The 25,000-nt window shown below is 46.2% G+C and overlaps 1 protein-coding gene across 10 annotated transcripts in view; it reads left to right on the top strand.

Moving 5' to 3' along the window:
• LOC113824540 (uncharacterized protein CG43867) overlaps positions 1–25,000 on the top strand; it is an 864,266-nt gene that overhangs the window by 809,656 nt on the left and 29,610 nt on the right. For 9 of the 10 annotated variants that reach the window (XM_070129995.1, XM_070129998.1, XM_070129999.1 and 6 more), the window contains 3 exons: positions 6,469–6,660; positions 10,767–10,850; positions 24,087–24,209. In XM_070129995.1, the coding sequence (XP_069986096.1) occupies positions 6,469–6,660; positions 10,767–10,850; positions 24,087–24,209 (399 nt within the window). The remainder of the gene's footprint in view (positions 1–6,468; positions 6,661–10,766; positions 10,851–24,086; positions 24,210–25,000) is intronic. The other variant, XM_070129997.1, reaches the window with a different exon arrangement.

Genomic DNA, 25,000 nt, shown 5'->3' with positions numbered 1-25,000 from the left:
GTTTCTCTCTCTTTCTCTTTCTCTTTCTCTCTCTGTCTCTCTCTCTCTCTCTCTCTCTCTCTCTCTCTCTCTCTCTCTCTCTCTCTCTCTCTCTCTCTCTCTCTCTCTCTCTCTCTCTCTCTCTCTCTCTTTCTTCTCCTCCTCTCCTCCACTCTCTTTCACTCTCCTTCACTCTTTCTTTCTCTTTGTTTCTTTCTCTCTCTCTCTCTGTTTCTCTTTCCTTCTCTATGTTTCTCTTTCTCTCCCCATGACGATCTATCTATCTATCAATTTATCTCTCTATCTCTATCTCTCTATCTCTATCTCTCTGTCTTTCTATCTCTGTCTCTTCCCACTCTCTCCATGATTTGATTTCCATCGGAATAAAAACAAGGGCGTGATTAGAACGGTTTCTATTAGCAATTTGACCTTTAATGCTCTAAACAGGAGTTGGCGTGTGCTTTTTTTTTCTTTTCCTTTTTTTTTTCCTTTTTTCTTTTTTTTTCTTTTGGTGGGATCGAGTGTGCGTATTTGTTTGTTTATGTTTTTTTGTTTGTTTATAATGCCGCTGCCTGATCGGGTTGACTGTGATGCAAATACGTGTGGAATACGTAAATTAAGCCTTGGGTATTTGTAGCTTAGAATGAACTACAATAACAACGACGGTGTGTGTATTTCTGCAACGTTTCCGAATATAGTAAGCCGTCCTGTCGTGTAGTATTTTGGGATCAAACAGGATACGCGAGTATGATCTTGAAAGCTTTTTTTGGTTCATCATAGAGCTGTTAGTTTTGATATCAGACGTGTGTGTGTGTGTGTGTTCGGGAGTGTGAGTGTGTGTGTGTGTGTGTGTGTGTGTGTGTGTGTGTGTGTGTGTGTGTGTGTGTGTGTGTGTAAGAGGGGGAAGGAGGGAAAGTAGGATAAAGGGGAAGAAATATTCTAGACGTACCTTTTACACACACACACACACACACACACACACACACACACACACACACACACACACACACACACACACACACACACACACACACACACACACAAATAGAAAGAGAGACGGGCAGTCAAACAGAGAGAGAGACACAGACACACAGACAGACAGACAAGGAGAGAGAGAATGACAGACAGACACAGACAGACGGACAAACAGACAAGGAGAGACTGACAGACAGACAGACAGACAAGGAGAGAGAGACAGACAGACACAGACAGACAGACAAACAGACAAGGAGAGACTAACAGACAGACAGACAGACGTGGAATACGGAGTCAGCCAAGTGTATTCCGGGCATCTGGAGCTTCCGCCATATTTACCGGATCTGCAAATGCTCCCGCGATTATGAGGCTGCGTTGATGAGTTTCTGCGCCCACGTCGAGGTCGAGGTATTTCGCTCCCGCTGCGCCCGAGTTCGGCAGAGGGTCTGGGCGGGAGATGTGGGCGGAAAAAGGCGTTGGGTTTACGTTGATTTGTTGGTGGATTTGTCTGGGTTTTTTTGGTTTAGGTTTGATGGATTTGTCGGATTTTTTTTTTTTGGTTTAGTTTTGATAGATTTGTCGGATTTTTTTGGTTTAGGTTTGATGGATTTGTCGGATTTTTTGGTTTAGTTTTGATAGACAAGGAAAGCGAGACAGACAGACAGACAAACAGACAAGGCGAGACTGACAGACAGACAGACAGACAGACAAGGAAAGACAGACACAGACAGACAGACAAGGAAAGACAGACACAGACAGACAGACAGACAAGGCGAGACTGACAGACAGACAGACAGACGTGGAATACGGAGTCAGCCAAGTGTATTCCGGGCCTTTGGAGCTTCCGCCACATTTACCGGATCTGCAAATGCTCCCGCGATTACGAGGCTGCGTTGATGAGTTTCTGCGCCCACGTCGAGGTCGAGGCATTTCGCTCCCGCTGCGCCCGAGTTCGGCAGAGGGTCTGGGCGGGAGATGTGGGCGGAAAAAGGCGTTGGGTTTACGTTGATTTGTTGGTGGATTTGATGGGTTTTTTTTTTTTTTTTGGTTTAGGTTTGATAGATTTGTCGGATTTTTGGAAATATTGGCGGAGAGTGCGTTGGGTTTACGTTGATTTGTTGGTGGATTTTTTTTTTTTTTTTTTTTTTTTTTTTTTTTTGGTTTAGGTTTGATAGATTTGTCGGATTTTTTTTTTTTTTTTTTTTTGGTTTAGGTTTGATAGATTTGTCGTTTAGTTTTGATAAATTTGTCGGATTTTTGGTTTAGGTTTGAGAGATTTGTCGGGTTTTTTGGTTTAGTTTTGATAGATTTGTCGTTTTTTTTTTTTTTGTTTAGTTTTGATAGATTTGTCGGATTTTTTTGGTTTAGTTTTGATAGATTTGTCGGGTTTTTTGGTTTAGTTTTGATAGACAAGGAAAGCGAGACAGACAGACAGACAAACAGACAAGGAAAGCGAGACAGACAGACAGACAGACAGACAAGGAAAGCGAGACAGACAGACAAACAGACAAGGCGAGACTGACAGACAGACAGACAGACAGACAGACGTGGAATACGGAGTCAGCCAAGTGTATTCCGGGCCTTTGGAGCTTCCGCCACATTTACCGGATCTGCAAATGCTCCCGCGATTATGAGGCTGCGTTGATGAGTTCCTGCGCCCACGTCGAGGTCGAGGTATTTCGCTCCCGCTGCGCCCGAGTTCGGCAGAGGGTCTGGGCGGGAGATGTGGGCGGAGAGTGCGTTGGGTTTACGTTGATTTGTTGGTGGATTTTGTCGGATTTTTTTTGGTTTAGGTTTTTTTTTTTTTTTTTTTGGTTTAGGTTTGATAGATTTGTCGGTTTTTTTGGGTTTAGTTTTGAGAGATTTGTCGTTTTTTTTTTTTTTTTTTGGTTTAGGTTTGATGGATTTGTCGGGTTTTTCGGTTTAGTTTTGATGGATTTGTTGGATTTTTGGTTTAGTTTTGAGAGATTTGTCGGATATTTGGTTTAGTTTTGATAGACAAGGAAAGCGAGACAGACAGACAGACAGACAGACAGACAGACGTGGAATACGGAGTCAGCCAAGTGCATTCCGGGCCTTTGGAGCTTCCGCCATTTTTACCGGATCTGCAAATGCTCCCGCGATTACGAGGCTGCGTTGATGAGTTTCTGCGCCCACGTCGAGGTCGAGGCATTTCGCTCCCGCTGCGCCCGAGTTCGGCAGAGGGTCTGGGCGGGAGATGTGGGCGGAGAGTGCGTTGGGTTTACGTTGATTCGTTGAAGGATTTGTTGGATTTTTTTGGTTTAGTTTTGATAGATTTGTCGGATTTTTGGAGATGTTGGCGGAGAGTGCGTTGGGTTTACGTTGATTTGTTGGTGGATTTGTTGTTGTTTTTTTTTTTTTTTTTTTTTTGGTTTAGGTTTGATGGATTTGTCGGATTTTTGGAAATATTGGCGGAAAGTTGCGTTGGTTTTACGTTGATTCGTTGGTGGATTTGATGGATTTTTTTTTTGGTTTAGGTTTGATGGATTTGTCGGATTTTTTGGCTTAGTTTTGATAGATTTGTCGGATTTTTTGGTTTAGTTTTGATAGATTTGTCGGATTTTTTGGTTTAGTTTTGATAGATTTGTTGGAATATTTGGTTTAGTTCTGATAGATTTGTCGGTTTTTTCGTGTATTTATTAAAAGATTTGTTGTGGTTTAGGATTTACGTTCGTTTCAATTTTTGCGATGTTTTTTTTCTGTGCTTTTCGCTTGATAATTCGGCATTGCGTGATGGCGTTTGTTATTTGTTATTGATTGCGGAGAGGGATAGACGGAAGAGGAAGAGGAAGGAAGAGAGAGAGAGAGAGGGGGGGAGGGGTGAGAGGGAGAGAGGAAGGGGAAGGGTGAGAGGGAGATGGAGATGGAGATGTAGATAGAGAAGAAGAGGGGGATGAAGAGGGAGAGAGAGAGAGAGGGAGAGGGAGATGGAGAGAGAGGGAGATGGAGAGGTAGAGGGAGAGAGAGATGAAGAGGAAGAGGGAGAGAGAGATGGAGATGAAGATGAGGATGAAGAGGAAGAGGAAGAGGGAGGGAGGGAGAGGAAGAGGAAGAGGGAGGGAGGGAGGGAGGGAGAGGAAGAGGAAGAGGGAGAGAGAGAGAATGAGAAAGAAATCGAGCTCTTTCATAGGCCCCATTGAGAGATGATATACATTTCTCAAACTTAAGAAAAATAGATAAAGATTTAAAAAAAGCTAAAGAGGCTGTCCTCCAGCACGCCCAAGACGAGCTTCTTATTCTCCACGGAATCCTACCGTGTCCTAGGATGGAGGTGTCTCATCTGGTGTCTGGTCCCATCCCAACATTCCTTCTCTCCCTCCTTCCTTCTTTTCTCCCCTCCATCTTTCTTTCCTTCCTCCTCTCGCTCCTGTCCCTCTCTCGTTCTTTCATTCATTCCCTCCTTCCTCTCTCTTTTCTTCCTTCTTCCCCCTCTCCCTCTCTCTCCTTCCTTCCCTTCCTTCTTTCCTTCCTTCTTTTATTCTTCCCTTCCTCCCTCTTTCCTTCCTCTCTCTCTCTATCTCTCTCCCTCCCTCTTTCCTTCCTTCCTTCTCTCCCTCTCTCGTCCCTCCCTCCCTCCTCCCTCTCTCTCCTCCCTCTCCCTCCCTCCCTCCCTGCCTCCCTCCCTTCCTCTCTCCCTCTTCCCTCCCTCCCTTCTTTCCTCCCTCCCTCCCTCCCTCCATCCATCCATCCATCCATCCCTCTTCCATTCCTTCTTCCCTTCCCTCTTTCCTTCCCACCTTCCCTCCCCCCTTCCTTCGAGAACTGAGCGGGTTTCATTCATCCCGAGTTATGCCGGGTTCGGGGCTTTAAATCGAGGCCTTCCCACTCCCGGCGGCGCAGCCGAGTAGCACGCCAATACCCGTAATGGAGTGTGAGGGATAACGAGTGCTAAACAAACTTTATATATCGTGTGTGGGCGTTCGACCTTCCGGGAAAAGGGGTATGTATGTATATTTCCTCGTCGTCGCCGGTGTTATTATTTCTTCCTTTTTTATGAGTGTTTGTTTTGTAGTTTTTTGTTGTTGTTTTTATCATGATCGTTTTGTTATTATTTACGTTTTTTTCTTTTCTTTTCTTTTCTTTTCTTAGGAGGTTGGGGGGAGTGAACAATTGTTGCCTTCCGAGAATTTAATGTTGTTGTTTTCTTTTTCTGGAGTAAATTCTGCGAAATATGGATGGTATTGCAAATAATCTCACGCTGCAAATATTAGTTAGACACTCGTTCCCCCAAGCATCTCTGAATCAACTTTTATTCTCTCTCTATTTAAGCCTTTATTTATTTCTATTACTCTATATGATTTTTTTATTTTACTTTTTTATTTATTTATTTATTTATTTATTTTTTACTTTTTATATAAGCCCGTATTTTGATAGGGTATGTTTTGTAGTAAAAAAAAAAAAAAAAAAAAAAAAAAAAATATATATATATATATATATATATATATATATATATATATATATATATATATATTTATTTATTTATTTATTCGATGTAAACCCCGTACTCCGTTATCTCTCCCGAAATGCCTGGCGGTGTGACAGTGAAACTAGGGTTGTCGTTACCGTAGAGTTATGGCCGGCGGTTCTCCCTCTCAGCTGATCTCCTGGCGGGGTCTTCGGCTGTCCTTGCTTGGGGGGTTCGCCTCGCTGCCTCGGCACATGTTTTGTTTATTTGTTTATTTGGTTTGTTTTGTTTTGTTTTATTTGGTATTGTTTTGTTTTGTTTGGTATTGGTTTGGTTTGTTTATTTGTTATTGGTTTGTTTTGTTTATTTGGTTTGGTTTGTTTTGTTTATTTGTTATTCGTTTATTTGTTATTGATTTGTTTTTTATTTGTTTTGCTTATTTGTTTATTTGGTTTGTTTTGTTTATTTGATATTCATTTGTTTTGTTTATTTACGTACTTTGATATTTTTTTCGATTTTATGGGTATACGTAATTGTCTTTGTATATGCATTTATTGGTTTTATTTTGCTAGTTGAAGTTATTGTCTTCTATATTGTGGCCGTTGTTGTTATTCCAATCTTATTCATGTATCGTGTATATTTTATGATAACTATAATGTATATGCATGTACTGTGAATGAAACGTAGATAGATTGATAGATAGATAGATAATATATACAATATACAAATGTATATATATAAACACATATAATTTATACGTGATATATATAATATACATATGTCTATATATAAAACACATATAATCTACTATATACCTCTGTTTGTGAATATACACACCCACGCGCATACATGATGCAGACTATTTAAGTAACTGTAATAGCAGCAGCCGCCCACTTTCACTGTATTAAAGTGTTTTAAGACCCGCGCGAACACAGCATCAAGTGGAGCCAGCAAGGCCCAACGCGCCCTAAACCCACAAGTGATAATCAGCCTTAATGAAAAGGAACCCATGCTAATCACAAAAGTGCAGTCATTATTATAATGGTAATAACACCCCCCCTCTTATCCCTCCCTCCCACCCCCCGCAGGTCCGCGTGATGGAGAGGCGGCTGGAGTGGAGTGCCGGAGGTGGAGGAGGAGGTGGCGGAGGTGGAGGAGGTGGAGGCGGAGGAGGAGGTGGAGCCAGCAGGGACGACGGCGAGGACGTGGAGGACTTGCAGACGGAGATCGTGGAGAAGGAGTCCGTCATCTCAACGCTCTCAACGCAGGTAGAGGAACAGGTGGGTTTCGCTGGGAGAGGGAGAGGCGTGGAGGGAGGGAGGGAGGGAGGGGGAGAATGAGAGGGAGGGAGGGAGGGGGAGAATGAGAGGGATGGAGAGGGGTTGAGAATGAGAGGGATGAACACGGATGGAGAGCAGGAGGATTAAAGAGGGGTGGAGAGGGAGAGGCGTGGAGGGAGGGATGGAGAGGGATGGAGAGGGGTTGGAGAGTGATTGGTGGACGGTGAGAGGGATGAAGACGGGTGGAGAGCAGGAGGATTAAAGAGGGGTGGAGAGTGAGACGGATGGAGTGGAGGGAGGGACGGGGAGAATGAGAGGGATGGAGAGGGGTGGAGAATGAGAGGTATAGATGGTGAGAGGGATGGAGACGGGTGGCGAGCAGGAGGATTAGAGAGGGAGGGAGAGAAATTGAGGGTGAGAGGGGTGGAGGGAGATTGGGGGTGAGAGGGGTGGAGAGAAATTGAGGGTGAGAGGGGTGGAGAATGAGAGGGATAGATGGTGAAAGGGATAGAGAGAGATCGAGGATGAGAGGGGTGGAAAGGGGTTGAGAATGTGAGGGATAGATGTTGAGAGGGATAGAGAGAGAAAGAGGGTGAGAAGAATGAAGAAGGGTAGAAAGTAAGAGGGATGAAGAGGAATGGAGGGTGAGAGGGAGAGAAAAAGGAGAATAAAAGCAATAAAGAGAAATGAAGAATGAGAGGGATAGAGAGATGGGCAATGAGTGATAAAGAAAGATAGAGGGAGAGAGGGATAGAGAGATGGAAAATGAGTGACAAAGAAATATAGAGGGTGAGAGGGATAGAGACCGAGAGGGATAAAGAGACATGGAGGCCCTGAGAGCTTGATAGAAAGGGGGTGTAAGATAAATGTAAAATAAGGAAAGAAACAGAGATAGAAAGTAGATTTGCAGACAGAGGGTTTAAGAGAGGAAGAATAAGAAAAAAGTGAGGGATAGAGAGAGATAATGTGAATTGAGAAACAAGGGACAAGAGACAGAGAGAAGGGGATAAAAGAAGTAAGAATGAGAGGGAAATAAGTAAGAATAAGAGAGAAAATCTGGGGGGAAAAAAGTAAACAAAGAGTAACAGTATTAGAAGAAAGAGAAACAGAAATTCCGAGAGAGACGAAGAGAGAGAGAAGAGAAGAACAACACAGAGAAAGTAGAGAAAGAGGGAATAGGAAAGGATAAGCGGACGGTGCCAAGGACGGCCGTGCATCAGGTGCCTGTTGAAGCGGCGGCGGGGAGAAGTTAGGTCAGGGGGGGGGGGGGGGTAAGGTGGGGGGAGGGGGCTAGGGGGGTTAGGGGATATGTGTCAGTAGAAGTTAGCTCACCCATTAGAGTAATTTCGGGCTGTATGAGTGTTAGTGTTTGCCCTCTCCTCGGCTGGCCGCGTTCTCTCTCTTTCTCTTTCTTTCTCTTTCTTTCTTTCTTTCTTTCTTCTTTCTTTCTTTCTTTCTTTCTTTCTTTCTTTCTTTCTTTCTTTCTTTCTTTCTTTCTTTCTTTCTTCCCCTCTCTCTCTCTCCCCCCCCTCCTCTCTCTCTCTCTCTCTCTCTCTCTCTCTCTCTCTCTCTCTCTCTCTCTCTCTCTCTCTCTCTCTCTCTCTCTCTCTCTCTCTCTCTCTCTCTCTCTCTCTCCTCTTACTTTCTCTCTTTTCACTCTCTTACACTCTCAATCGCTCCATTCTCACTCTGTTCTTTTTTTGTTCTTGCTCACCCGTCATCCTCTCTCTCTCTTTCCTCTCCTCGCCTCTCCTCCTTATTCCTTCCTCCCTCCTTCCTCCCTTCCTCCCTTTCTTTCTCCCTCTCTGCCTACCTTCCTGTCTCTCCGCTGCTTGCCCTCTCACTCTCTCTATTTATCCTCCCCTCCCTCTATCATCTCTCCCCCTCTTCTCCTCTTCCTATGTACCTCCTCTATTTGTTTTTTATCTTCCCATCTTTCTATGAATTCCTCCTCTATTTTTTATATCTGTCCGTGACCGTAGGTTTGTAAGCGTTCTTTGCATATGCCTGTGTACATATGCAAATAGTGAGGCTGTCCGTGTTTACCCTGTGAGGAGAGACCCAGGGGGAGACCCAGGGGGAGAGACCCAGGGGGAGAGAAATCCAGGGGAAGAAACCCAGGGAGGGAAATCGAGGGGAGAGACCCAGTGGGAAAAAAACAGGGAGGTAAACCCAGGGTCAGACACCCAGGGGGAAAGACACAGAGGAGAAACCCAGGGGCAGAGACCCAGGGGGAGGGAAACCCAGATGGAGAGACCCAGGGGCAGAAACCCAGGGGGAGACACCCAGGGGGAAAGACATAGGAGAAACCCAGGGGATAGACCCAGTGAGAAACCCAGAGGAGAAACCCAGGGAGGGAAATCCAGAGGAGAGACCCAGTGGGAAAAAAACCCAGGGGGAGAAACCCAGGGGACCCGATATCCGAAAATCATCTCAGGTTCTCAAGCGGCTTCCTGGATGGGTTTCTCTTGTCCAGGTTTCTCTGTTTTATTTTCTCTCTCTCTCTTTTTCTTTTTCTTTTTTTCCTTGGGTGCTTCGAAGTTTGAGTTGGATGTAGCTCAGAGAGAGAGGTGGGAGGAAGGAGGAGAGGGAGAAGGGGAGAAAGGAGAGAGGAGGAGGGGAAGGAGGGAGGAGGAGGGGAGGAAGGAGAGAGGAGGAGGGGAGGAAGGAGAGAGGAGGAGGGGAGGAAGGAGAGAGGAGGAGGGGAAGGAGGGAGGAGGAGGGGAGGAAGGAGAGAGGAGGAGGGGAGGAAGGAGAGAGGAGGAGGGGAAGGAGGAGAGAGGAGGAGAGGGAGAGGAAGAGGGAGTAGGGCAGAAGGAAATGGGGAAGGGGGATAAAAAAAGGGAAAGAGAGAAGAGGAGGAAGAAGAGAGGAGGAGGGGAAGGAGGAGAGAGGAGGAGAGGGAGAGGAAGAGGGAGTAGAGGGGAGGAGGTGGGGAAGGGGGATGAAAAAAGGGAAAGAGAGAAGAGGAGGAAGGTGGAGAGAAGTGAGATGGAGAAAGGGAGAAAAGAAGGAGGAGAGGGAAAAGAAGAAAAAGAAGACGGAGAGGAGGAAAGGGGAGTGAAAGGAGAGAAGATTGGGAGGGTGTCTAGGAGAGGGAGAAAGAAGGAGGCAATGAAGTCGACGAATCTCAGAGGAAAGGAAATCGAAGAGAGAAGAAAGACAGGGTGGAAGGAGGCGGAATAGATGGGGAGAGTTAGCATGTACAATAGACAAGTAGAGATAGGATGCAGTAAAGGAGGAAGAGGAACAACAGCAAGGAGGGAAACGAGAAAGGGATGAGAGATTAGAGAAAGAGAGGGGGGGGGGGAGAGGGAGGGAGGGAGAAAGAGAAAAAGAGAGAGAGGGATGGAGGAGAAGAGAGAAAAGAGAGAGGGAGGGAGAGAGAAAGATAAAGAGAGGGAGGGAGAGAAAGAGAGAGAGAGGAAGGGAAGGAGGGAGAGAGAGAGAGAAAGATACAGAGAGGGGAGAGATAAAGAGAGAAAAAGAGAGATACAGAGAGAGAGGGAGGGAGAAAGAAAGAGAGAAAAAGAGAGAGAGAGAGAGAGAGAGAACTTGCTCCCGAGACTTGCTTAATACGAGAAAAACAAAAACAAAAAAACACGTCACTCGAATGCACGGAAGATGGAAGACCAGAGCCTAAAGGGAATAGAATAAGTGCATGCTTGCTTGTTTTTCTCTTTCTCTTTTTCTCCTGTCTGTTTACGACAGCTATTTCTCTCTCCTTTAATGCCATTAAATGCGATTCAGCAATTTGCTAAATGAATTGCTCAACATCCATTCCTTATTTTAGAGAAAAGCTTTCATATATCTAATTCTATTTCGTATATCTAATTCTATGTCGTATATCTAATTCTATTTCGTATCTAATTCTATTTCGTATATCTAATTCTATTCCGTATATCTAATTCTATTTCTTATATCTAATTCTATGTCGTATATCTAATTCTATCCCGTATCTAATTTCCTTTTCGTATATCTAATTCTATCCCGTATCTAATTTCCCTTTCGTAATATCTAATCAACTTCGTATATCTAAATAATATCTAATCGAAAGGCATCTTGAAGAAAAGGTCTTTAAATATGTATTAATTCCTCCCCCACAGAGGCAGCTGCGGCTCCAGGATGCCAAGAAGGTCGAGGCCAAGGCAGCCAAGATCAAGGAATGGGTCACCAACAAACTGAAGGAGGTAAGGTCTTCGCGTCTGGGGAACCGAGGGTCATGTCGGGGGGGGGGGCGGGGGGAAGGACGCCGGTGTTTGAGGGTGTTTGTTTGTTTTTGTTTTCTTTTATTTATTTTATTATTATTATTAAGATTTTTTTTTTTCTTTTTTCTTTTTAGGGGGGAGGAACTGTGTGTGAATGCGCATAAAGGACATGTACGTGTGCTCACTTGTATATAAAGAGTCATGCACATGCAGACGTACACACACGAGACACGCCCACGCGAAACACGCACACACGCACACGAGCGATACGCACACACGAGACACATGCACACACAAGAGACACGCACATACGTACTCACTCAAGACACACACACACACTCACACGCGAGACACACACACACTCACACGCGAGACACACACACACACTCACACGCGAGACACGCACACACGAGACACGCACACACAAGAGATACGCACACACAAGAGACACGCACACACAAGAGACACGCACATACGTACACACGGGAGACACGCACACACACGCACACACGAGCACACGTTGCTTCCCGAACCCACTCGCTCGCTGAGGATAATTAGGAATTAAAGGACCGTTAGAATCCGTAATTATGAAGCAAGGTTCGGCAGTAATTACCAGCGTATAAAGCCACCTGCTGGTAACTACGGCAAGCAGGCGGTGGGGAGGGGGAGGGTGGGGCGTGCGGGTACGGGCGGGTGGGGGGTTTAGTTCATGCGGATGGGGTCAGCTGATCTTAAAAGGAGAGTTTTGGGGGTATTTTTCGGTGATTTCTTATTTTCTCTTTATTATTTGCTTCTTTTTTTATTCTTTTCCATTTTTCCTTCCCCTTCCCCACCCTCCTTCTATCCACTTTCCCTTTCCCTTCCTTGCTTGCTCGGCCCCTTCTGTTTCTTTCGTTTCCTCTTCATTTCTCCTATAGTAATCCCCTTCCCTCCCTCACTTATCCTTCCCCTCTCCTTTCTCCCTCTTCACCCCTGCCTTTCCACCTCCGCCTCCACCTCCGCCTCCACCTCAGCCTCCACCTCACCCCTTCCACCTCCAGCCCTCCCTCCCTCCTCCCTCTCCACCTTCCCCTACCCCTTCACCTCTCTTCCCACTTCAACCCTTCCTCACTCCTCCTCCTCACCCCCTCCTTCTCCAACTCACCCATATCCCTCTCCACCTCCACCTCACCCTCCAATTCACCCTTCTCCCTCTAACTCTTCATATCACCCTTGCCCCCCCACTTCATTCCTCATTCTCCACCTCACTCCTCCCCCTTCCTCACCACCTCACCCCTCTCTCTCCACCTCACCCCTCTCTCTCTACCTCCCCCTCCACTTCACCTCACCCTCCACTTCATCCCTCCTTCTCCACCTCCCCCACCAGCTCCCCCTCCACTTCCACCATCCACCCAACCTCACCCCTCTCCTCTCTACACTCCCCCTCCACCTTTATCCCTCTACCTCCCCCCTCCCCCCCACCACATCCACTCCTTCCTTCCACCTCTCACAACACCCTCCTCCCCATGCACCTCCCCACACATCACCCCTCCCCCTCCCCCACCTCACCCCTCCCCCTCCCCCTCCCCCACATCACCCCTCCACCTCTCCCTCCCCTTCCTCCACATCTGGCATGGCATCTCGTTGCAAGAGGGGACTGTGGCAGCGTGACTTTTCTTGGACCTATTTATTATGCATGATGGCCTTGCTGTCGTAAGCTGCCGCCCTTTAGGACACGGTGAGGGAGGGAGGGAGGGAGAGGGGGAGGGGGAGGGAGGGAGGGAGGGAGAGGGAAGGAGGGAGGGTTGGAGGGAGGGAGGGAGAGGGAGAGGGAAGGAGGGAGGGAAGGAGAGGGAGAGGGTTGGAGGGAAGGAGAGAAAGAAGGAAGGAGAGAGGGAGGTAGGCAAACAGGTAGACATGCAGAAAGGCAGACAGGCAAACAGAAAAAGAGAGAGAGAGACGGAGAGAGACAAATAGACTGAGAGAAAGAGAGATAGAGGAGAGAGAGAGAGAGAGAGAGAGAGAGAGAGAGAGAGAGAGAGAGAGAGAGAGAGAGAGAGAGAGAGAGAGAGAGAGAGAGAGAGAAACAGAGGGAGAGGGAGAGAGAGAAAGAAAGAGAGCGTACTGCAGGGAATGAAAAAAAAAGTGCCGTGCGGTTTGCATGGGCGGGAAATGACACGTTGGAGCGGTAATGGCGAGGAAATGGAGAAATCATCGCCATTTTTTTTTCTTTCTTTTTTTTTTTTTTTTTTTTTTTTTTTTTGGCGCGAGAAAGCTAATAAGATTAGCGTTGGTGCATATTGCCTTCGTCTGAAAAAAAAGAATAAAAAAGTAAATGATACATAATAATAAACGATGAAAAATGGCAATAAACTAGATAAAAAAAAGTGTCACTAGATAAAATAAATAAGATTCAAAAAGGTTCCATTGGCGGGAACGAATTTTACGCGGGAAAAAATAAAAATGGCGGGTTTTTATTTTCGCTTCTTCGGGCTGTCGCAAAGCCCGCCGAAGACCACAGTAGCCAGGGTGGAATAAAAGAAGAAAAAAAAGGAAGAAATCTAATAATAGTTTGTTGTGAAGCAAGAACGTTGTTAATTTCAACTTTTAATTGGGAAGTCTGGAAGTACTGAGGTTCGTTACAGCCCGTTGAAAAATGAGAAGGTACGTTAGCTTGCCCATGCCCCCTCCCCCCCCTCCTCCTCCTCCTCCTCCTCCTCCTCCTCCTCCTCCTCCTCCTCCTCCTCCGTCCTTCTCCTCCTCTCTTCATCTTCTCCGCCTCCCTTTCTATTCCTCTCCTCCCTCCTCCTCCTCCTCTTCTCCGCTCTCCCTTTATTCCTCTCCCCCTCTCCTCCTCCCTTCCTTCTACTCTCTCCCTTTTTCCTCCTCCTCTCCTCCTCACCTCTCCTCCACTCCTTCTTCTCCTCTTCTCCGCCTCCCTTTATTCCTCTCCTCCTCCTCCTCCATCTTTCTTCCTCTCTCTCCTCCTCTCTCCTCCTCCTCTTCCTCTTCTCCGCCTCCCTTTCTTCCTCTTCTCCTCCTCCTCTTCCTCCTCCTCCTCCTCCTCCCTCCTCCTCCCTCCTCCTCCGCCTCCTCCTCTCCTCCTCCGCCTCCCCCTCCTCCCTTTCTTCCTCTTCCCCTCTCCTCCTTCCCTTTCTCTCTTTCTTCCTCACCCCCTCTCCTCTTCCTCCCCTCCTTCTCCTCCTCTTCCTCTTCCCTTTCTTCCTACTCCTCCTCCTCCCTTTCTTCCCTTCATTTTCTTCCCTCTTCTCTCAGCCCATCCTTCTTCCCCCTCATTCCCTCCTCCTCTTCCTCCTCTTCCTCCTCGACCGCCCACCCTTCATTCTTCACGCTAGAGAGACTTGCAAGAGAGAAAGAGAGAGAGAGGGGGGGGGGGAGAAAGAGAAAGAGAGAGAGAGAGAGAGAGAGAGAGAGAGAGACTTGCAGAGAGAGAGAGAGAGAAAGAGAGACTTGCAGAGAAGGGGAGGGGGGGGGGGAGAGAGAGAGAGAGAGAAAGAGAGACTTGCAGAGAGGGGGAGGGGGGGAGAGAGAGAAGGGGGGAATGATCGCTTCCTGTCCCGCATCCATATCGCATGCTTGACCTACAAGGCATGTCCAAAACGGAGATGGAGAAGTGAAGAATCTTTATTCCGATAACGATTTCCTTTATTTTTCTTTTCTTTGCCTTTTTTTCTTTCTTTTTTTCTTTTTCTTTTTTTCTTTCTTTTCTTTTTTGGTTTTTCTTTCCTTTCTTTCTTTCTTTCTTTTTTTCTTTTCTTTTTTTCTTTCTTTCATTCTTTTTCTTTTTTCTTTCTTTTTTCGTTTTTTTTTCTTTCTTTCTTTCTTTCTTTCTTTTCTTTTCTTTTCCTTTCATTTTTTCTTTCTTTTATTCTTTTTCTTTTTTCTTTCTTTTCCTTTTTCTTTTTTTCTTTTTTTTTTCTTTTTTCTATCTTCTTTTTTTTCGTTTTTTTTTAATCTTTGATTTTCCACTGTGGTTTGCGAGGAAGAGGGTGGCTGAGGTTATGAGGTGTGAGGAAGACCTGAAAATGAGGGAGGGAAGTTTGGGAGAGTGAGGGAGGTAGGCATGGAAGGAGGGGGGGAGATAACCTAAAAGTGAGGGAGGTTTGGAAGGGTGAGGGAGGGAGAGATGGAAGGAGGAGGGGCGGGATTAGGATGAACCCAGGAAGGAAGGTAGGGATGGAAAGGAGGGAGGAGTTAAGATGTAAAAGGATTAGGATAAACTAGGATGAAGGAGTTTGGGAGGGTGAGGGTTCGAGGTAGGGATGGAAGGGGATTGGATTAGGATAAATTAGGGTAAGGGAGTGAGGAGATGGGAGAGAGGAGAGGAGTTAGGATAAACTAGGGAATGAGTGAGGTTTGGAGGGGTGAGGGAGGGAGAGATGGAAGGGAGGGGTTAGGATAAACTAGGATGAGTGAGGGAGAGATGAAAGGGTGAGGGAGGCAGGGATACAAAGAGGAGGATTAGGATATATTAGGGTGAAGGAAGCTTGGAAGGATGAGGGAGGGAGAGAAGGAAGGGAGGGTTAAGATAAACAAAGATGAGGGAGGTTTGGAAGGGTGAGGGAGGCATGGAGGGAAAAGGGGGAGGATTAGGATGAGCTAGGGTGAATAAAAGAACTAATTTGAACGTGTCAGGAAGTTCAAAAAGTTCAAAAGGAAGAACCAAGTGCATATAGACTACAGATTATCACGCTTTTTTTAGAATATTAATAGGAAATAGGAATTGTTGGCATAGTTGAGTAGTGCAATAGCAGCGTTCTTGTCTAGCAATCTTGTTAACCCGCGTTCGATCCCGCGCGCTGCCAGTGGATGGTCACCCCGGCCATTCCTTGCACACAGGGGGAGATTTAGAAGCAAAATAAAAACAGACAGCATTTCACAGCAAAAGAATATCCATTGTAACAAATGGAGTTAAAACTAAATCTAGATCTATTATAAAAAAAAGGATATGGTAGAGGTCGAAGTTGGTTATGAAATGTAGTTAATAGGAAGCAGAGGTAGATAGATAGAGAACAAATAGATAGAAATAAAAGATAGAAAGTGATTTCGGACAAAAAGTGGTTATCGCGATGCCTTTAACACATCCACGAATGATACAGCTATACACCCAAATACTTTTAATTTCTTCTTTTTTTTTTTTTGTCAGGCTCGTGAGGGAAAGAGTCTTTTTTTATTATTTGTTTGTTTGTTTGGTGCGGGAAATGGTCTTCGCTTTTATTCCTTGGGGTCATGCGAAGGCGGGGGCTGCGGTTTGTTTTCTTGTTGTTGTGTCATGCAACTGCGCGCATCTCTCTCTCTTTACCTTTCTTTCTTTCTCTGCCTGTCTGTCTGTCTTTCTTTCTTTCTTTCTTTCTTTCTCTTTTTTTCTTTCTCTCTTTCTCTTTCTTTCTTTCTTTCTCTCTCTTTCTCTTTCTTTCTTTCTCTGCCTTTCTCTTTCTTTCTTTCTCTCTCTTTCTTTCTCTCTCTGTCTTTCTCTTTCTCTCTTTCTTTCCCTCTCTCTCTTTCTTTCCCTCTCTCTCTTTCTTTCTCTCTCTCTCTCTCTCTCTCTCTCTCTCTCTCTCTCTCTCTCTCTCTCTCTCTCTCTCTCTCTCTCTCTCTCTCTCTCTCTCTCTCTCTCTCTCTCTCTCTCTCTCTCTTTGGAAATAGCGAATAAAGGGAGGAGAGAAGGAGAAAGAAGAGAAGAGGTGACGAGTAGGAATGGGTATAGTAAAAGAACGGGAAGTGGGGAAGAGGAGGAAACCGAATAAATGGAAAGTTGAAGAGGAACAGAGAGGAGGAAAACAAATATGAAAGAAGGAAGCAGACCAGATGGAGAGCTGATAAAAAAGGAGATAGAGTAGGAGGAATGTTAAGGGGAAGAAGGAAAGCGAGGAAGAGACACTGTCGAAAGAAGGAAATAGAGGGACAAGGAAGAGGTATTGCGACATATAAAAATAAACGCAAAACAGGAGAGGAGGTGAAAGGGGGGGGGGGGTCGTGTTGGGGGAGAGGGTGAAAGGGGAGAGAGAGGGTTGTGTTAGGGGAGAAAGGGGAAAGGGGAGAGAGGGGGTTGTGTTAGGGGAGAAAGGGGGAAAGAGGAGAGAGGGGTTGTGTTAGGGGAAAAAAGGGAAAAGTGGGAGATGAGTTAGAAGCCAGAGAGGAGAGGGGGGAAAATGGGAGAGAGAGGTGAGAGGAGTTAGGGAGCCGAGAGGGGAGAGGGGAAAATGGGAGAGAGAGGGGATAGGAGGGAGAGCCGCGTTAGGAGCGAGAGGGGAGAGGGGAAGAGGAAGGAGAAGAGACTTGTGATAGGAGAGAGAGGGGAGAGAAGGTACCGTATATTAAAGGAGAGGAGCATCGTCTTGAGAGAGAGAGAGAGAGAGAGAGAGAGAGAGAGAGAGAGGGGGGCAAGAGGGAAAGAGAGGCGGCTCTACTAGTAGAGAGGGGAAAGGGGGGAGAAGTGGGGGGGAGGGGGGGGGGGCAAGCCTGAGGAGGTGCTGACTCAGGGAACACCCGAAGGAGGACGGATTTGCCGACGCGGAAAATGGGCTTTCTGTCGGTGCAAGTGGTGGCTCCTGAAGGGGTCGACGGCGGCGCTGAGGGCGAAGGGGGGGGGGGGGGGGAGTCGGGAGATTAAAATGAGCGAAAACGGGGAGACGGAGGAGGGGGAGTGGAGGAAGAGGAGTAGGAGGGGGAGGGAGGAGTGAATGAGGGAGAGAGAGGAGGAGGAGGTGAGAACGAGGGAGAGGGAGGAGGAGGAGGAGGAGTAGGAATATATGAGGGAGAGGGAAGAGGAGGAGGGTATGAGGGAGGGGAGCAGGAGGAGAGGCGAGAACGAGGGAGAGGGAGCGAGGAGGAGGAGGTGAGAACGAGGGAGAGGGAGGGAGGAGGAGGAGGAGGAGGAGGAGGAGGAGGAGGGGGAGAAAGGTTGATGAAGAGGCAGAGGGAAAGGTCGAGAGGTAAGGAAGGAATGGCGGAGAGACGGAGAAGAAGAATTTGTTGTAAAGGCGGAAAGAACGAAAGGGAGATGGAAGAGAAGAAGAAAATTTGTTGTAAAAATCGAGAAGAACGAAAGAGAGACGGAAAAGAAGAAGAATTATTTGCAAATACTCAAAGAACGAAGGAGAGAAAGAAGAGAAGGATAATTTGCTGTAAAGGCGGGAAGAACGAAGAAGAAAATGGGGAAGAAGAGGAATTTGGAAATACGCAAAGATGAGAAAGATGAGAGCTACGGAAAGAGGAAATGGCGAAGGGCGAAAAGATAAATCAATCCAGATACAAAATAAGAGATATATCGAAAGAGCCGAAAATCCTATCACGACACAAATCGAAGTTAATGAAAGTAGTTTGTACTTCTTTTTCCCTCCTTTTTTCCCGGAAAGGTTGCAATAAGGAGATAATTTTCCCGTCAGCGCCGTATGATCCCTGTAGGAGTTCCAACGCTGGCTCCTGTGCCAATCATGTTTCCCACGCCCGCGCCGTGTGGGCGGTAATAACCTCGCAAATGCTCGCCCGTTCAATATATTCTTTTTTCTTGACTCGAGGGCGTGCGGGCGGAGGGAGGGAATTTCAGGGACTATTTTCGTGTTGCTGATGATTAGGGGATATCAGACAGACAGACAGACAGACAGACTAACATGTGGCATACAGACAGACAGTTAGTTGAAAATTGAGACAGAGATATTTAAAGGGAAACGGAGAGGGAGAGAGAGAGAGAGAGAGAGAGAGAGAGAGAGAGAGAGAGAGAGAGAGAGAGAGAGAGAGAGAGAGAGAGAAGGGGAGAAATGAAAAGAATAAGAAAAAATAGAACGACAGAGAAAAAGAGTAAATAGAAGAAACAGATAAGAGAAAAAAAGAGAGGCGGTAGAAGGAAAAGGGAGAGCAACAAACACCGATAAAGGAGGGAGAAAGAGAGAGAGACGGAGATCCATGAGGTCGGAGAACAGACAGACATCCGCTGGTTCTTAATAGGGTCGTTAGCGTTCTGTAATTGCGAGAGGAAATGTCCCCCTAACTTTATCCTCGCGCGACCGTGCAGGTTCGGAGTGAGCGCGGAAACTGGCAGGCTAGTTCATGAATAGCAATTAAGGAGCAGGAGACGGATTCCGCTATTAGTTAACGCGGCGGTTATTTAGCCACGTGTGACCTCGTGTTCTGTCGCGGAATCCAGAGCCGGTGCTGCTCGAGGCCTTCCGGCGGCGGGGGGGGGGGGGGGGGGGGGGGCGCTGCAGCCGGAAGGGGCGGTGACCTGTCGGGCCCGTGGTTGAAGCAGCGACCTTGCCTCGGCCGTGGCAGAGGCAGCGACCTTGGCTTGATCACAGCATAGCCGATGACCTTGTCTTAGCTATAGCAGAGGCAGTGACCTTGTCTTAGCTATAGCAGAGGCAATGACTTTGTCTTAGCCATAGCAGAGGCAGTGACCTTGTCTTAGCTATAGCAGAGGCATTGACCTTGTCCTAGCCATAGCAGAGGCAATGACTTTGTCTTAGCTATAGCAGAGGCAATGACTTTGTCCTAGCCATAGCAGAGGCAGTGACCTTGTCCTAGCCATAGCAGAGGCAGTGACCTTGTCCTAGCCATAGCAGAGGCATTGACTTTGTCCTAGCCATAGCAGAGGCAGTGACCTTGTCCTAGCCATAGCAGAGGCAGTGACCTTGTCCTAGCCATAGCAGAGGCATTGACCTTGTCCTAGCCATAGCAGAGGCAAGTGACCTTGTCCTAGCCATAGCAGAGGCAATGACTTTGTCCTAGCCATAGCAGAGGCATTGACCTTGTCCTAGCCATAGCAGAGGCAGTGACCTTGTCCTAGCCATAGCAGAGGCAGTGACCTTGTCCTAGCCATAGCAGAGGCAAGTGACCTTGTCCTAGCCATAGCAGAGGCAGTGACCTTGTGTTAGCCATAGCAGAGGCCTGATCACGGCTACAGCAGACGCGCGACCTTCGCCACAGTCCACCGGCAGCCGGTCGAGACGCCTTGACAGCAGGCTAAAAGATTCAAGCCCCCGGACGAGGCAACAGAGGGGCGTTCGATGGCGTGTCGCGGAATACGACCTCCGGGGCCGAGGCGGTCGTCTGGCGGGGCACGACCGAGGTGCGGCTGCGAGCGAGGGTCGTGGAGTGGAGTGGATGGGAGGGGAGTGGAGTGGAGGGGAAGGGAGGGGAGGGAGGGAGGGGAGGTGGAGGAGTGGAGGGAGTGGAGGGAGGGGAGTGAGAATGGAGGAGGGGAGTGGAGTGACGGGGGGTGGATCGCTTGTGCTGAGGCTGCGCTTTCGCTGTCGGGCTCACTCTCTCTCTCTGTCTATCTATCTGTCTGTCTGTCTAATTCCTTCCCTCCTTTCCATTTCTCTCTCTCTCTTTCTTTCTCTCTCTCTCTCTCTCTCTCTCTCTACTCTCTCTCTCTGCTTTCTTTCTTTCTTTCTTTCTTTCTTTCTTTCTTTCTCTCTCTCTCTCTCTCTCTCTCTCTCTCTCTCTCTCTCTCTCTCTCCTCTCTCTCTCTCTCTCTCTCCCTCCTCCCTCCTCTGCCTCCCTCCCTCCCTCCCTGCTCCCTCCCTCCCTCCCTCCCTTCCTCTCGCTCTCTTCCTCTGTCCCTCCCTCTCTCTTCCTCCCTCCCTCTCTCCCTCCCTTCCTCCCCTCCTCTCTCCTTCCTTCCCACTCAATCACTCACCCACTACATATGTACTCTCCCTCTCTCCCTCTCGTGCGTCCCTCACTTCCTCTCCCTATTTCACTCGCTCAACTATTTACATGTTAACTCAGTCACCCTGTGTGTGTGTGTGTGTGTGTGTGTGTGTGTGTGTGTGTGTGTGTGTGTGTGTGTGTGTGTGTGTGTGTGTGTGTGTGTGTGTGTGTGTGTGTGTGTGTGTGTGTGTGTGTGTGTGTGTGTGTGTGTGTGTGTGTGTGTGTGTGTGTACGTACTCGTTTTTATAAGCAAGTTTATGCCGTTTGAGAGAGAGGGAGAGAGAGAGAGAGATAGAGATCAAAGAGAGATAAAGATGTACAAGTTTATGCAGTTTGAGAGAGAGAGAGAGAGAAGAGAAAGAGAGATAGAGATCAAAGAGAGATAAAGATGCGCAAGTTTATGCAGTTTGAGAGAGAGAGAGAGAGAGAAAGAGAGAGAGAGAGAGAGAGAGAGAGGGAGAGAGAGAGAGAGATAGAGATCAAAGAGAGATAAAGATGTGCAATTTTATGCAGTTTGAGAGAGAGACAGACAGACAGACAGACAGACAGACAGAGAGACAGAGAAAACCCTCTCGCATAAAATGTATATCCGCGTGCGAATAGGACCAATTCGCCCATTTTCCTCTCTCCGCCACATGGTCCCCGCAGGAGATGCAGACGCAGCCGTGACGTCACCACAAATACGCCTAAGTACGCATCGCATCACGGAGTCCGTACGCCACTCGAGCAGACGGTCTAAATGACGTCATTAGTTGAGTGCGGACTCATAAGACACGAGTCATTAACGCTGATTAACCTGTATAATTATGACCTGATAGCAGAGCCCGTTGTTTTGATGCTGCAAAAAAAAAAAAAAAAAAAAATTACGCATGGGTGAACGTGATAATTTTTGGACCTGAAAGTTGAGAACGTAATTTTTTTTTTCTTTCTTTTTTTAATTTGTTTGTTGGGTGTTCATATTTTCTCACGCCTTCGTGCATACGACGATAAAGCTTCGGTGTATAAAATTTATTCTGCTGTGTTATTCATTTGGATCTCGGCGGGATAATTATTGGATAATGAAAGCAGCAGCGAATTGTGGCTTATCCTCGCTCGCTGCAGAGAGGGAGGGATATCAAAATGATTCCGTGTTTTTTATTATTATTATTATTATTCATATCCTTTGGAGATTTTTTTTTTTAAATTTCTTTGATTCATTAGGATTTGGATTTTGTGTTTTTTGTTTATTCATCTGGGATTTTTTTTTTTTTTTTTACGCTACGAGTGGTATTTTTGTTCCGGTTTGGAAAGTTTATAGATTATTCTGGTCTTTAACGTTGGAGATGGCATTTATTCTCTCTTTCTCTTTCTCCCCCCCCCCCCCCTCTCTCTCTCTCTCTCTCTCTCTCTCTCTCTCTCTCTCTCTCTCTCTCTCTCTCTCTCTCTCTCTCTCTCTCTGTCTCTCTCTCTCTCTCTCTGTCTCTCTCTCTCTGTCTCTCTCTCTCTCTCTCTCTGTCTCTCTCTCTCTCTCTCTGTCTCTCTCTCTCTCTCTGTCTCTCTCTGTCTCTCTCTCTCTCTCTCTCTCTCTCTCTCTCTCTCTCTCTCTCTCTCTCTCTCTCTCTCTCTCTCTCTCTCTCTCTCTCTCTCTCTCTCTCTCTCTCTCTCTCCCTCTTTCCCTCTTTCTTTCTCCCTCTTTCCCTCCTTTTCCCTTTTTCCTTCCTTCTCCCTCTTTTTCCTCTCCATCTTTCCCTCTTTCCCTCTTTCTTTCTCCCTCTTTCCCTCCTTCTTTCTCCCTCTTTTCCTCTCCATCTTTCCCTCTTTCCCTCCCTCCCCCTTCCCTCCCTCCCACCCACCCAACACCATCTGTACCCATCCCCCGTCAGCAAAAGGCATTCCCAGCCGTTCGTATATATTCAACCGCGCATCTCAAAGTCACTGTTGTTTACCGGTCCGCAGTAATTATCGCCTGTAATTAACATATCGGGGCAGGTGTTTGACGCAGCTGACACGGTGTCAGGAGTTTGAACGCGCTGGGATAAACCGCAGTGTAGTTGCCGCGGCCGCCGCAGCAGACGGGGTGGCGCTGGCGGTCCTCGGGCTTGGTGATTCAGTTGGTCTCGTCACTCTCGCGTCTGTGGCTGCGGCGTGCTCGGCGGTGCGGGAAGGGCTGGTGGGTCGGGTTGTTGGTTTGGGAAGGGTGGGAGGGAAATGCGGTTGAGGTAGGGAGTGGATGCATGTACGTACTCGCGCAAGCACACACACGCACGCACACATACATTCATACTTACGTACATACGAGCATATGCATACATCCATGCATACATACGCATACATACACACACACTCACACTCACATTTGTATGAATGTATATATAGTATGTGTGTGTGTGTATGTCTGTATGTATTCATTTATTTATATATTTATACATACATGCATACATTTGTGTGGGTATATTTATATGTGTACGTGTGTCTGTGTTTGATTGTGAGTATGTGTACACACACGTGTCTGTATCAGTATCTGGATCTGTATTTGCATATGTACGTGGGTTTAGTTAAGGGCCGTTGTACTTACAGAACATGTGCTCAGGTGGATGAGAAAATAAACTTAACGATGTAACAAAATTTAGCTAAATAGAGTTACCAGCGGAACTACATTAAAACTATAAACTTATCTATATGTAACTACATTTAATCAAATGGAAATATTACAATATTCAGAAATACAAACCTGTTTTTTGTAACGAAATTTAATGTGTAACTACATTTAAACTATAAATTTATATATATATACATATTTCACAACATTTAACAATATAAAGATATTACAATATTCAGAAATACAAACCTACATTTTGTAACGAAATTTAACAAGTGTAACTGCATTAAAACTATAAACTTATCCATATGTAACTACATTTAACGAAAGGAAAATATTACAATATTCAGGAATACAAACCTGCCTTTTTATGATGAGATTTAAGTCTATTTAAACTACAAACTTATATATATATATACATAACATTTAACTAAATGGAGATACAGTATATATATATATATACTATATATATAACGAAATATGACTTATATTCAAGCTAACATTTAACTAAATGGAGATATTACAGTATTCAGGCCTATTTAAACTACATACCTTTTTATAACGATATATTAACTAAATGGAGATATTCAAACTATTCAGAACTTATCTATATGAAATTACATATTTAAGTCTATTTAAACTACATACTTATATATATATATATATATATATATATATATATATATATATATATATATATATATATATATATATAACATTTAACTAAATGGAGATATTACAGTATTCAGAATTACATACCTTTTTATAACGAAATTTGACTTATATTCAAACTATAAACTTATCTATATGAAATTACATATTTAAGCCTATTTAAACTACATACTTATATATATATAACATTTAACTAAATGAAAATAATACAGAAGTACAAACCATTTATAGCGAAATTTCACCAAACTGTATCGATCGCCATAACGAGATTTACAACTCGACCTCTCTCTAACCCCCCCCCCCCCCCCCGGCAGCTGGAGGACCAGAACGCCCACCTGCGGGAACAGAACGCCAAATGCAACGTCCAGCTGGAGCTCCTGAGGGGTCGCCTCGCCCACCTGTCCTCCATGCACAACGAGAAAGACCGCGACACTGAGGTAGGTTCTCTTTCGTTGTCTCTCTCTCTTTCTCTCATTCTCTTTCTCCTTCTCTTTCTCTTTCTCTTTCGTTGTTTCTTTCGTTGTCTCTTTCTCTCTCTCTTTCTCTCTCTCTCTCTCTCTCTCTCTCTCTCTCTCTCTCTCTCTCTCTCTCTCTCTCTCTCTCTCTCTCTCTCTCTCTCTCTCTCTCTCTCTCTCTCTCTCTCTCTCTCTCTCTCTCTCTGTGTCTTCCGGTTGTCTTGGCTCTTGTCTCTTACCGGTTTCTCTCCTTTTCCTTCTCCTGTTCCCTGTCTCTCTTACTTTATCGCTTCCTTTTCTCTCCCTTTTCCTTCTCTCCCTTATGTCCTCTTATCTCTCTCTTTTTTTCACACTCTTACTGGTCTCCTTTTTTTCCTCCTCCTCTCCCCTTTCTCCTTTTCCTCCTCCTCTCCCCTCTCTCCCTTTTTTTCCCTTTCCTCCATTTCTCCCTCATTCCATCGTCCTCCATTTCCTCTTTTCCCTTTTCTCCTCCTTTTCTCCCCCTTACCATCGTTTCTCCTCCTCCCCCCCCTCTCTTTCCCTTTTCCTCCTCTTCCTCCTCCTCTCACACGTCACCCTCTCTATCCCTTTTCCTCCTCTTCCTCCTCCTCTCACACGTCACCCTCTCTTTCCCTTTTCCTCCTCTTCCTCCTCCTCTCACACGTCACCCTCTCTTTCCCTTTTCCTCCTCTTCCTCCTCCTCTCACACGTCACCCTTCCTCCACGACCTTCGACCATCCACCCGCGCGTTCGCAGTCGTTAGATAACAGCGG

The sequence above is a fragment of the Penaeus vannamei genome, chromosome 14 (assembly GCF_042767895.1).
Source record: "Penaeus vannamei isolate JL-2024 chromosome 14, ASM4276789v1, whole genome shotgun sequence".
NCBI lineage: Eukaryota > Metazoa > Arthropoda > Malacostraca > Decapoda > Penaeidae > Penaeus > Penaeus vannamei.
This window is presented reverse-complemented; position numbering and strand designations above follow the sequence as displayed.